Here is a 14,043-nt window from a genome sequence, read left to right on the forward strand (position 1 = left end):
AACTGTGGTACCAGCCACATTGTATGGTTGAATTGTATGGCCAGCCTTGTTCCTGTGTATTTCCAGTTTGAGAGGACAGTATCACACCCAGTCCCTGGAGAATGGGCTTCATCTGCTTGCCCAGTGCCTGTCTCTGAGCCTCTGCATGGTCACAAGTCCCTTCCCATATCATCCATGTGAACCGTGAACTCCTAGTCTTCCTTTGCTTCTCATTGCCACTCGGGAACTGTGCTAGGCCAGGAGCTGCCAACAGTCGTGAGACATGGGCTGCTTCTAACTACTGCTTCACCATGATGTCCTGGCCTCCAAGCCTCCTTTCCTAGCCAGCTTTCCTGGTCCAAAGGTTAGATCAGGACCAGGACTGCAAGATTTTATCAGTTCTTGGCATAGCTCACCCTTAACTTGTGAGCGTGATCCGAAGAAATCCTTGAAAGGAGTTGTCTTCAAGAAATATGTCTATTGGATTGTGTTGGGAGTTGATTCATGTAGCAAGGGGGCAGCTGACAGTGGCTCCAGAAGGTTCAGTCCTCTTCACTCCATTTGTGGATGTCTATGTGTCTCTTGCTTTCCTTGAGACTGAGGTTCTTTCTCTCTAGTGGATAGGAACTGGTCTCAATACAGCCTATCAAAACCCAACCCCTCCCCCCAAAAATGGAAAATGTCTGTTTGGGGACAAAAGGCTTCTAATCCCCTAGAAATGAATACAAAACAATTTGCTGACTGATTGGAATCTCCGGAATGAACAAGAAAACTTAATTTGTAGAACAATGCAGTGGTTCACATCAGGTGTGGAAATGATTGTAGAGCAGAGCAAACTAAAGGCCAGCTTCTTCCTCTGAGGTCTGCGGACAGTAGGTCTAAAGAGAAGGACGAAGGTCTTTGAAGACAGAGTTCCATCCTCCATGCAGAGCATGTGGAAGCCACTCATGGGGTCCTGAAGAGCAGAATGTGAGAACAGCCGTGCAGAGTGAAGCCATGAAGCAGGGTAGATGTCAGCCCTAGATTTTCCAGACCCAGCTCTGTTTCACTGAGATGCTTAGCTGCCAAGGGAGGTCTCTTGCCTCCTCACCTCCTTGACACTGTACTTTCTTCAGAGCTTAATAAAGCCACCTGTTGTGTTGAACAGTCCTGCAGACCCAACCTCTCTTGTAGTTCTTGTTCTGTTTATTGCCTTGACCCATTTTTCTAATCTGCGAAGCTGTTGTGGTACACTATGAAGAGCTGTTGGCAGAGGGACCATCCACCTGTTGGAACCTGCCAAGGCAAGGCTGTCTCACCTTTGAACACAGGAAAGGACTCACTGGTGATGGTCTGTGGGTGGCCTAAGCAATAGAGTCGTCCCGAACTGCAGAATTTTAGCATCAGAAATGCATGAGGATCTTCTAGCCAGAGACTCTGGAGTTGAGAATTGAACTGGATGTTTATCCTCAAGACGTCTAGCTGCCTGTCCGTTGTCCAGAAGTAATTATTGTTTTGTGCCAGGCTTGTACTGGATCCTGTAGGAACAAAGATAGAGCCTTGGTAATTCTTCTGGAGAAGCAGATAAGGGGACAGTTCAGCACCTGAGAAGGACCCCTGACGTTGAGCAGACAGCTAAGAGTGAATGGTACTGTGGGACAAGAGACGCCTTCCGTGCCAGGATAAACCGACACGGAACCCTGGAAGGAGCAGCCAGCTCAGCGGTGTTTCACAGCTGTCAAAATATTAGTTAAGGCTTTTAAAAATATGCTTTAGTTTTGAAATACTATCAAGACTAATTTCTGAATAACACAGGAAAATCTCTAGCAAGTTGCGCAGAGCAGTGTCCTCTGCCGCGTTCCTGTGAAGTGCTCACAAGTGTTAGAGCAACTTTGCCCCGTTTGCTCTCTGAGGGTAACTGGAGAACCAGCCTTTGCAAGGCAAAGGAACCTGAGGCTGGAGGCTGAGGCTTCACTGTGCTCTAGGGCTATCATCTGTTATGGAGGTCAAGCCTTTCTGGTGTGTTCTCCGCCTCTCAGACGATATAGGTATCTACAGATAAAGTGAAGATCCCGGTCAGAAAACACTGTCTTTGGAAATAGGTCTGTCCTCCGTGTCCAGAATAATAAACAGCACAGGATGAAATCAGCATTACAAGGTTGCACAAGTCCGGAGCTCAGGATAAACAGGATTGTTTGTCCAGAACAAATGACCAGAACAGAGGGGAAAAACTTGTTTTCCTGAGGCAATAACCTTTAGACTTTATGACAAAACAAAGCCTTTCACCCAGGATACATCTGGCTCCTTGGTCCCAGGGAAAGGAGAAATGGCTTATGTAGTCTACTCAGGTGATTTAGTAGGGACTGGAATTATGCCAACTGTGCCGTGTGAGCACAGGTGCAGAGACAAGTCATGGAATGTCCTTCTCAGAGGCCCTCTGACCCTCATCAGTGTCAAGCAGGAAGTCTGGTAGGTCACAGCCAAGCAGAAGCACATATGTAAACAACCAGATACGTGTGCTATATTTAGGCCCCAAGAACTGCACTTGGGTATTTAGCCAACTGTTGACGTGCTGGGAGCCTCACAGAACCTGAGGTGGGGCTCTATGCCCCCCAGCAGGGTTGTAACAAAGGTTTTTCTGCTCAGCCAAGAGCATGGGAATTCCCAGGATTTCCTTTTTTAATCCAGTCCCACGGAAACAAGACAATGCCATAGACTTATCTTACTGAGTCATTGTCCAGGGTCGTGTGCTGAAGGACCCACTTTGAGAGAAACACTATGTTTGTTCCTATACTCAGGCCATTCCAGACCCATCATGCTATCTCTGGACTGTGGGTCAGTTCTGCCAATGACAGCAGCATTCCTCACTGATACAGTGCTTATTCGTGTACATGTATGTACCAAAACATATATGTGAAGGACAGGGTCTAAGGAACAAAACCACAGGAAAGTGAAATTACTTTCTTTGCTAGGCTGTTTCTCAGCTGTTGTTGTTGCTCTATATTTTTTGTTTCAGAATGAGCTCTTTAAATATCCAACCCACTCTGGGTAAGTGGCCCCTGTGGTGCAGATCTCCTGAGAAGCTACAGCCACTGAGCTAAGACTCCCCAGAAAGAAAATCTGCCAGGTGCCCAGGCTGTGGCTTCTCCTCTTACCCTTTGTCTCGTCTCCCTTTGACTAATCTAAGGACTACATGTGACTGTTCTTCATAATTTAATGTACTTAAAAATGGCATGGTTGACTCTAAGTGTGTACATGTGGGTGTTTCAAAACATCTGGTCTTCATGTGTGAGAGCCAGCTGCCAAAGGCGCAAGGTGTGATGAAGCTAAAGGAAGGCACAGATAGACCCCAGAGTACAGAGTGTAACTTTTGGACTCACAGGCCTCCATGGTCTGAGAATCAAGAAAGAAGGGTCCTCATATCTCAAGTAGGAGTAAGAAGTTTATACACTGCTCCAGACAAGTGTGAGCTGCAGTTAGCCAGTATATACCATGTCTTTCTCCAAAGCTGTTGACATGTTCAGTATCAGTTAAGAAAAATACTGCGTGTCAGTGACCATCACAGAATGCTTGGATATTCTAACAGCTTTGTTTGTTTTACAAGGCTGGGGACGTGTGCCAAGCTCAGCTGGTAGGCAGGATGGTGGCTATATCATGTCTGTGGTCATGTCAAACTGAATTCTATACTGGGAAAGTTACTTGCCTTACTTTCCCCATCAGTAAAATGGGGATAAAAATGGTTCCTATCTCTCAAGGTTGTTGAGGGGCATAGCTTTATTGCCGTTAACAAGGCCAGAAATCTCAGCATCACAGGAGACTTTACGTTTCTCAAAAACTGTGGGACTATATAGTGCCCATGGTGTGTTCATGTGGCTCAGTTCTGCATGTGATTTCATCCTGGATCCCCAAAGTCCTCAGGACATGTTATTAAAGTGGAGGGAAAGAGCAACGTGACCTCAGGAGTGAGTGTCTTGAGGCTGCTTCTGGGCCACCGTGTTGCCTCCATCCACTCTTGGCCAGGGTAAGTCCTTATCTGGAGATGCATGCTCTCGGGTAGGGATGCTCCACCTTCCCAATGCTGCATCCTTTACAACACTTTCTCATGTCGTGACGACCTCCCAGCCATAATGATCACTTTCATTGCTACTTTTCAATTGTAATTCTGCTGCTGTTATAAATTGCAATGGAAATATCTGAAGGAAATTTCCAAAGGTCTTCACTGACCTCTGTGATGGGGTCATTGGACTCCAAAGGGGGTTGTGACGACCCACAAGTGGAGAACTGCTACAGTACCGGGCCTAAGTATAACAACAGAATACTGTTATGCTAGTACGTGACCTAGGGCATAGGGCTTTGATTGCTGACACCTCTTTTCCTTTCCACTTTGATGCCCATGTCTTTTCCTGGCCCAGGCCTCTCCCCAGGCTTCCCTCCCATTCTTTCTACTCATGGTGACTTTGCTCCTTTCTCTCCTGACATTTGTCCCCTTTCAAAACTCCACTACTTTTTTACTTCCTGCCTATTCTGAATCCCCCTGGGACTTTTGTAGCCAGTACAGGTGTTTCTCTATACAGGAAAGAAGGATGCTCTACCTTTAAGTGAGGCAACAAACTTAGAATTCCTGACTAGTAGTCCCAGCATATTTTCGCTCTTGAGTTTATTTTCCTATTCTACTACACCCAGCACTGTTGCTAACCTTACTTAACCAGCACCAACCACACGTTACAGTTTAGCAATAAAGTTAACAATAAATCATGTTTACCGTGTGTTGCACAAAGTATCCGTTCCTGTTTAGTCGCTATCTTTGTGATAAAATACTAACTGAAGCAATTGGGAGGAACAATGCTTTATTTCAGCCAGCAGCTCCATCATCGAGGGAAGACAGGGCAGGGCTTGAAGCAGAAGAGGCTCGTGGAGAAGTACTGTTTGCTGGCTTTCACACAGACCTGTTCTCAGCTAGCTTTCTTACATAGTTCAAGACTATTACCCAAGGCACGGTGCTACTCACAGTAGTCTGGGTCCTTCTACATCAACTAATAATCAAGAGAATTCTCCACAGACACGCCCACAGGCCAATTTGATGTGGTAAATTCCTCATGTCCTTCCTCTCAGATGATTTTAAGCTGCGTCAACTTGACAAAGCTAATGAGGACAATTCTGCACATTATTTCATTCTGTCTTTGATATCCACGATTAAGCTCAGTGCTCTGTGGCCCTGCAGAAACAGCTCCCTCTGCTGGCGGAACTCTTTAGCCAGAGATATGGATTCCGGAAGCCCTCATTTACATATCTGCCAAGGGAGATATGGTGAGCCTGCTTTGTGGGACTGCAGCTGAGGCAAAGTATTGAGATAAGCAAAGGAGCATCTCAGCAGTTCACCTATGCAGCAAACATGTACTGAGAACCTGCTGCCCTCCGAGCATGGCTCTTAGCCCTGCAAACTCAACCAAGAATACCACATACCATGTCGGACTTCGTGTGCCACAGTCGGGTCATTTGCTTTTGTTTTGAGATGGAAAGACTTGGGAAGGTTTTGGACATATGAGAGCCATGATCTAACTTGGTGCTTAGAGGGTCACACTAAGCTTTGAAAGGACGCTTGTCAGGAAGCAAACGCAGTCAGGGCGTGTGTGGTGGGGGAGGCAGGGGGCACAATGACCCTGACACTAGAGGCTCTGTGGAGGTTGTGGGAAAGAGGCTTGATTCTGAACATACTGTGAAGACAGGCCTAGAATAATCTGTTTGTGGAAATGAGGGATGAGCTAGAGAGATCCCCGCCAGGCAGGCAGGCACGGAAAGTGGTCACAGATGAATAACAAAGTTGGCAGACTCTCAGCCTCCTTCTCACCTTTCTGACTTGAGACAGAGGCCGGGTAGAATTTCTTCTGTCAGCAGGCTGAGAAGTCCAGGTTATTGAGATGTGTTCAAGGCCAATCCTGAGCATGTTTACCTAAAGCTGTGGGTCTGTCAGCTCCCTGGTATCCATCTAAACTGTCTCAGTTCGAGTTTCTACTGATGTGCTAAACACCGGAACCAAAAGCAACTTGGGAAGGAAAGGGTTTGCTTCATCATACACTTCCAGGTAGGAGTCCATTCCCCAAGAAAACCATGGCAGAAACTCAAGCAGGGCAGAAACCTAGAGGCAGGAACTAAGGAAGCCAAGGAGACATGCTACTTGCTGGCTTCCTCTCCAGGGCCCATTCAGTTTGTGTTCTTAAATACCCCAGAATCACCTGACTAGGCTGGCACTACCTACACTGAGCTGGGCCCACCTACATCAATTATTAGCCAAGAAAATAATCTACAGATGTGTGTGTATGGGTGGGGGGAGTTAGTGGTTCTCAAGTGAGAGTCCTTCTTTAAAAATGACTCTACCTTGTGTCAAGTTAGTGTAACACCAAACAGGACACTAAGCAATATGAAATGAGGGGAGTGAGAACTCAACCCCGGCAACCGACAACACTCAAAAGCCCCACATGAGGAAATGGATTTTGGTTTCTGAATCCCCTTTCCACCTTGTGGAGAGTCTTTCTTTCTGTATGTGTTTCAGTAGCTGTGTCTGGGGCCTGATTTCTCACTGACCTTAACTGGGGTGTCTGACACTTCCTTTTCCAATGTTCATGTGCATTTTTTGTTTGTTTCTTTGTTTTACCTTTTGTGTCTTGGAATATTTTGTGTCTTTTATTTCTTTAATTGGTGAGAAAAGATAACCAACCAAGACCCCTAGATGGTAACAGAAGGGTTGTTTGTAAGTTCAGAGTGGAAAAAAAAGTGACAAGAATGATGTTGAGTGTCGATATGACTGTCAATACCTGAGAGAAGACTACCGAGAGATGGGGTGAAGGATGGGGTGAGGGATGGGGTGAGGGATGGTGTGAGGGATGGGATGAGGGATGGTGTGAGGGATGGGGTGAGGGATGGGGTGAGGGATGGCGTGAGGGATGGGGTGAGGGATGGGGTGAGGGATGGCATGAGGGGTGGGGTGAGGGATGGGGTGAGGGATGGGGTGAGGGATGGGGTGAGGGATGGGATGAGGGATGGGGTGAGGGATGGGGTGAGGGATGGCATGAGGGATGGGGTGAGGGATGGGGTGAGGGATGGTGTGAGGGGTGGGGTGAGGGATGGTGTGAGGGATGGGGTGAGGGATGGGGTGAGGAATGGGGTGAGGGATGGCATGAGGGGTGGCATGTTTGCTCTGTCAGACTCATTGAACATTCAAACAGGGAACCCAGGAGATTGGATATATGAGCCTGGAGTTCTGGAATGTTGCATCTGTTGTCACAAAACCACGGCTCTTACTTCAAATGGGACAGGAGAGTTTATTTTGGGACCAAATGCAAATGACCATAGCCTGGAAACAGATTTCAGTTACCTCAACCTCCAGGCCCCAACATGGAAGCAGTTTCATGAAAGTTTAGAGTAACAGATTAAAGAGAGTTATAAATGAAGACACTTGGAAACACACTATTGGGAGCATGGAGTGGGTGGTTACAGCAACATGAAGGAACCTCAGCTGCAGGCCTCAGCCCATCAGACGACTCTCAAACTTCTTGATGTAGAAAATTAAGTCTTGTTAAATTAACACGTCCCAAAACATTTGTGCCCATTAGTCACAGGATGCCGAGTCTGACAGAAGTGGGCCAAGTAGTGGTTATTTTCATGGCTAAAGATACCTCAAAATATGTTTTAACTGGGCTGGGGATCTGCAACATTGCAAACTCTCCATGACCACAGAGGTTCACTTACTAGCCAGCCTGGCAGAAGACACAGTGGCAGGTGCAACTCCTTTGTGGGAATTTGCACTTACAGGCACCAGGAGCGGTGCGAGGTTACCTATGAGGGAAGTCTGCAGCAATGTGACGAATCTGAAGCCATCAGACTGGAAGGACTCCCCTGGGAAGGAAGTAAAGGCCTGCTTTTTCTGAGTTGTTCACACACAGTGTGAACATGAGCAAACATCCTCTCCATGCTGGGCTTCCTGTGCAGTATTCGGAACACATTCATTTTCCTCTGATAGGAGTGGCTGATTCAAAACTACAACTCTCACCTCAAAGTCATAAGAGTTTTATTCTGGATCCAAACACGAGTGACCATGGCCCAGAGAACACGGATTTAAATTACCCAAACCCCACCTTTCAACCTGCAACAGAACAAAGAAAGCCATAAATCAAGATCCTTTTAAATACATTATGAAGAGGTGGGTTAGAGCCCTGTTTAGACATCTCAGCTGTAAATGTTACCTAATATAGTATTCTTAGCCTCTTGATTGGAGAATGGGATTTTGTCTAATACATTCCAAAGGTGTTTTATCTATCAGGATGTTACATGTCTTTCTACATGAGTAGACAAGGAATGGATGCAGCCCAAGATGAACAGTAATCATACTCTGGACCTGAACCCTTGCCTCACCACTGTCATTTTAATCAATCAGCCTTTGCAAGCCGTGTCTTCCAAAAATTCATTCACGGGGCCTTTTGGTGATATAATGCCAAAACAAACAAACAAAACAAAAACACCCAAGAATAACACCTTATGTGACGTTATTTCTCTATACTAGACATTCAGTACTAAGAATGCAATTTACAAGTTGAACCGGTTTGGGGTGCGGGGTGGGAGAATCTAACAAAGGCCAGTTTCTGTGTACGTCGACCTGAATAGAAAAAGAGCAGGTAACAGGCCTTGCGGTCCTTGGGTCTGCCTTCTGAGTGGTAAGAGAGGAACACAAAAGGACCATCGAAAGAATCCGCAGGGCTCGGTGGGGTGGGCCGGGGACCATAGAGGGTCTCTCCGCCTCTTCCTAGAGCGTCCGGCTAGCCGCTCGCACTTCCGGCGGGCGAGGCGCGAGGCGAGCACCGTGGCGGCCTGCGCGGTGAGTGCGCCGGGCCTGCGGGTCGGGCTGGTTGGGTATCCGGTCGGGCTGCGGCGCTGCACGGAGCCGGGCGGGTGGCCTCGGCCTGGGGGCGGCCTCGACCTGGGCGTCTCCGCTCGTCGCCTCTTCGCGGAGAGAGACTCCATTGTAGGACCGTGTAGGCTGCACCGGGCCATTGTGAGCGACTTGGAGGGAGCGGGTGGACGCTTTGTTGCTCCGGTAAATGGGTGAGGAAGCAGGTGCATGCCGGTTAGACGGGTTCCCGGGACTGGAGCTCCATCCAGCTTTACGGAGCCTCTTCTTTATTGGGGGCCTCTATCAGAAAACCAGACTTGGCGTTAGAGGAGGGGGCGATGGGCACCCTCCCCGTCCCTCCCCTCTCTCCTAGTTCAGACCGTGAGAAATTAGGCCCGGAGGCGGCTCCTGGATTGGGATGGGTGTATTAAAGGAGCTTTGTGCTTGTGTTTACAAACCCACAAACGGAAGCAAAAGCGTAAAGCTGCATAAAATCCTTAAAAATAAGAGCACACGTAGGCTACCTGTAAATATTATTACTTCATCCATAGGTAGATTTCATAATCCATAAGTTTCCAACCAGTTGTGAGAGTTCCAATATGTTCTAAAAGATGTGTTTAAAATTGTATGATTACTATTATAGCTGCTTATTGAGTACCAGTTACCCCCACAGTGTCTCCTGTTTAATGTGATTGTACCTAACACCTAACTGTACATAAGGGAGGCAGTTAATGGATAGATATTGCTCTAGATTTGTGTTGTATGCAATTTGCTCTTTCTCTGGCTGCAGTTATAGCAAATAAAATTATTAAACACCCAGAAAAAGTCCCTGGGCACTCTTATGCTTGAAAAGTTATTATAGAACAAAATCAAGAAGACAGGAAAAATGTTATTTGTGGTTTTATTTACTAACTTTAAATGCTTGTATGCAAGAAAACTCAGGACAATTACTGACTTGCAAGAAGGCTTTCTAACTAACCTAAGACACTGAAAGTCCAGTAACTGTTTGGCTTTGCAGCCCTGAACACCTCCCGCATATTTGGAACGTGTGTGTGTGTGTGTGTGTGTGTGTGTGTGTGTGTGTGTGTGTGTCACAAGGAGTTGTTTTGACAGCCTCCAGACAGCCTTAAATGTTAACAAATAAAGTTTTTTGATTGTGCTTTCCTTCTTGGTCTAGTGTAGCCTGGGAAAGGAGGAATAAAGCATTTCTTCAGATTTTTCTCACCTAGTATTTTCTGAATAAGACTCTTGGAAAACTTGTAATTCTTTTTACTGACTAGCTTCTATTTTCAATGCAATTTGCTAGGTTATCATCTACAGAAATAGCCAAACAAGAATAAATAGGAATCTAATCTCTCATTTCTCTTGAAACTGAATGTCATAGCAGCTATTACATGAGAAATTTAGCACAGTCAGAATTGACATACAATGTTGTGTGGCAGAGGGTTTGATCGTCTTCTGCAGTTATTTTATTATTCCCTCTGAGTTTTTAATCTTACTTTTACTTGTCTTTCAGAATACTCTCTGCTGCTCCCTAACACATTTATTATATCTTCTTCATCTTTTCTTTCGCCTCTCCAAACTCAGTAAAATTGCAAATTGACGGTGATATTTATTAAGCTTAACTTCTGGTGTTAGAATTACCTAATAAGCATTTGTCTCTTAAAAGTGCATTAATTTTGTTTGTATTCGGTGTGCTTTGATTTAAATATGGATGCAGTTATGATAGATTGAAGAGGTGTTAATGTTGAATTAATGGTTGATCTGTGTTTTTCTTCTACAGAAGAAAATTGCGTTACTAGTTGCGTTACTCTAGGATATGCGGCCTTAGTTCAGAAGTTCAGAAGACAGTAGAATCTCTTGACAGTACATTTGGCTATTCACCATGAGGTTAGGAAAGCCTAAAGGGGGTATTTCTCGAAGCGCAAGCCAAGGAAAAACCTACGAGAGCAAGCGCAAGACAGCCCGCCAGCGACAGAAATGGGGGGTGGCCATTCGCTTCGACTCAGGCATAAGTAGACGGAGAAGAAACGTGGATGAGAAGCCTTACAAATGTACTAAATGTTCTAAGAGTTTCAGTCAGAGCTCCACCCTTTTTCAGCATAAGAAGATCCATACTGGGAAGAAATCCCACAAATGTGCCGATTGTGGGAAAAGTTTCTTTCAGAGTTCCAACCTCATTCAGCATCGGCGGATCCACACGGGGGAAAAACCCTATAAGTGTGACGAGTGTGGAGAGAGGTTTAAACAGAGCTCCAATCTTATCCAGCACCAGCGGATTCACACCGGGGAGAAGCCCTATTGCTGTGATGAGTGTGGCCGGTGCTTTAGCCAGAGTTCTCACCTCATTCAGCACCAGAGAACCCACACCGGAGAGAAGCCCTACCAGTGTGAGGAGTGTGACAAGTGCTTCAGCCAGAGCTCCCATCTGAGGCAGCACATGAAGGTGCACAAAGAAAAGAAGCCACACAAAAGGGGTAAAAATGCCAGGGCGAAAACTCACCCGGTGTCCTGGAAACGTGGGAAGGGAAGGAAGGCAGTGGCTGGGCTCCGCCAGGTAAAGGGAGCCACCTCCGGCCTTTTTAAAAAGAAGAAGTGAAGCAGAGAGGATGCTTTACAGTAGAGCACTTAGGTACTTGTCCTCTAGCAGGGAGACGTCAGGAGTCTCACGACTGTGGGCTGAGACTCTGAGTCTAACCACCCTCATTTCCTTTAAAAATAAATAAATACACTTCTGTGACAGAGCAGAAAGAACTGAAAAAAATAGTTTGGTAAGAATGTAATATCCTTAGCCTCGGCTGAAATTTCTTCCCCACATTTTGATAAAAAGCATCACATTTTCATGATTCACTGGCGTGCCAATGATGACTCTTGCTTTTTAGGAATTTCTGTATTCAAAATCGTTAAAGAAGGGATGAGTTTTAAGTTCTAGGACTGACTGATTTTAATGTTTCATAGTTTATTAACCATTAGTATCAGCATTAATTTAGTGTTTGACACAATAAAATTCATTCAAGTTCATAGTTTTTTGTCTTTTTTATTAGTGTATATTGTACGGAGTAATGAGTTTCATTTTCTTTAACGCATATGATTTATCTGTATGATGTGCTTTGATCTTATCCACCCAGTTACCCTTGTTTCCACCTCCCCCTGGTTCTCTTGTTTTCTCCCAGAGAGGTCCCTTCCCACTTTAAATGTTGACCGTACATTTTGTGAATGACGGCAAATGTATTTGGTTATTTTCTGCATCTGCTTTGCTGTGCTTACTGTGATGACAAAATGTATGTGGTTATTTTCCGAGTCTGCTTTACTGTGCTTACCGTAATGTTCTCTACTTCTATCCATTTTTCTCCAAAAAACAGGATTTTGGCTTTTTTAAACTAATAATAGTTTATCATAGTGTTTGAGGCTTTAATGACAACCAGTTTTTGTTCTCTTCCCTTCTACTATGTTAGTGAAGGGGTGAAAAGGTCCCCATGTGGCTTTTCTTTTGTTTATTTTTCTTTACCATATTCTTGGAGATTTAAAGAATCCAAATTGAGAAACTGCAGACCTCCTCCTCCTCCTCACGCCGCCCCTTGCGATGATGATGCTGTTACTGCTCTGCCACTTTCTTGAAATGGGAATGGTTTGTGTTGAATCATACCAACAGCCTCTTGGCATTCCTTTGTGCTCTTGCAAACAGCTCTTGCATGAATAAACTGTTACCAAGAAAGCCTCCACTTACTTCTGGCTGAAGAACTACAAAGTTACAGACTGAGGTTTGAATACCACCAACTGTATGAAACAGATGTTTGTCTACAAGTTACTGGCCAACATACTGTAGCCCTGTTAGAACTTAACTTTGTTACTTTATAGCGTTTGTTTAAGAAGACTAGCAGACATCCTTCTTTAGTTCAAGTTTTTGTTTATTGAATGCTAAGGTTCTCTGATTTTTATAGTATCAGTTCTTCCTGTATTAATGACAATTATCCTTAAAAATAAAAATTGAGATATTTTCACATACTACTGTCTATTTGTCTTTAGGGGAAATTGTTTTCAGTAAATTAAAAAACAGATCACAGCTTTTAGGAGACTTGTTCTGCTGTTTTTGGTTTTTCTCAGATCTGAACTTTGCCTCCCTCCTACCACCAGCACCATCCCCACCACCTGTATTTTAATGGAGAGACATAGCATGTGGCCTGTCAACAATAGTTACATTCAACAGAGAATCCCAAGTGTCTTATAAGTATAAGGCTATTATAGACATCTTTTGTGAAAGACTTGATTCTTGATATCTTGTAGCCAAATCTCTATAGCAGGGATAAACCCATAAGGCCCTAGTGAGCATCTGTCAGTCTCTATAGCAGGGATGTATCTATGGGGCCCTGTGAGCATCTGCCAGTCTTAGGTTTGTGTCTGAGATAGCTTCTAGGAGAGGAAAGGGCATACAGGCCTAACACCATTCTCTAAAGTCCTCTGAATTGCCCATTCTGATGACAACCACAATAAGGCCTCTGTAGTAATTTTGATAGCTTTCACTCTTATCTAATAGATCCACCTGTATTTCTTATTAAAACAAACCCTTCAGACTTTAGTTTATTAGTATTCTGAAATTCCTGATGCTGACAGGCATCAAAGACACTGATTCATGGGAGTCTTCTGTGGTGACCAGTGTACTTTTATTTCTTTTTAGAAACGCCAATAAAACTGAGGGATCACAATTATATAAAATTAATAAATATACCGATGTGTCTAGTGGATAACAACTTAGAAAATACAGATTCATTGTATTAAAAAACTGCTCCTCAACTCTTGTATTCTGCTGAGTTTCTAGGATCGGGTGTTTTCCAACACAGTTCTTGTTATGGTGCAGACAGCCTCCTCCCACATCCAGACACAGTGGTCTAGGCCTTATTAGGGAAGTGCTTTATTACCAAGACACATCCCAATTCCACCAGACTCCTTGACTTCATGTTTTATTGGGAAGAGACATGCTCCATAGGTTTTTGTTTGTGTTTCTTGTGGTTTGTAAGTATGCCAAACCGTTCCTGTCCCATGAGTGAGGTGTGGGGCTAAGGGTGGCTTGGCCTGAAACAAATGGCAGAAGCTGAGTAGAAATAGAAACAAAGTTTAGAAGCCTGAGGCAACCATGCATTAGGGTTGTCTTCATAACAGCTGGAAGAAATGGCACCACTGGCTCCATTTCTGTTGGCACCTGA

General features: G+C 44.9%; 1 protein-coding gene across 3 annotated transcripts; it reads left to right on the forward strand.

Annotated features, from left to right (window-relative positions):
- The first annotated feature begins 8,719 nt into the window (after nucleotides 1–8,719).
- On the forward strand, nucleotides 8,720–12,715 carry ZNF22 (zinc finger protein 22). 3 transcript variants are annotated; one of them, XM_080914815.1, is made up of 2 exons: nucleotides 8,720–8,827; nucleotides 10,626–12,715. In XM_080914815.1, the coding sequence occupies exon 2, from the start codon at nucleotides 10,728–10,730 to the stop codon at nucleotides 11,439–11,441; it is 714 nt and encodes a 237-aa protein (XP_080770941.1). In that variant the 5' UTR covers nucleotides 8,720–8,827; nucleotides 10,626–10,727; the 3' UTR covers nucleotides 11,442–12,715. The 3 variants fall into 3 exon arrangements, with proteins under 3 accessions (XP_080770941.1, XP_080770939.1, XP_080770940.1); XM_080914813.1 differs by lacking the exon at nucleotides 8,720–8,827 and adding an exon at nucleotides 8,866–9,046; XM_080914814.1 differs by lacking the exon at nucleotides 8,720–8,827 and adding an exon at nucleotides 8,866–9,004.
- Nucleotides 12,716–14,043: the final 1,328 nt, after the last annotated feature.

The sequence above is a fragment of the Micromys minutus genome (genome assembly GCF_963924665.1).
Source record: "Micromys minutus genome assembly, chromosome: 3".
Classification (NCBI taxonomy): domain Eukaryota; kingdom Metazoa; phylum Chordata; class Mammalia; order Rodentia; family Muridae; genus Micromys; species Micromys minutus.

Bases quoted from the DNA above. Each gene is read 5' to 3' on its own strand.
- ZNF22 (XM_080914815.1), top strand. From the start codon at position 10,728: ATGAGGTTAGGAAAGCCTAAAGGGGGTATTTCTCGAAGCGCAAGCCAA.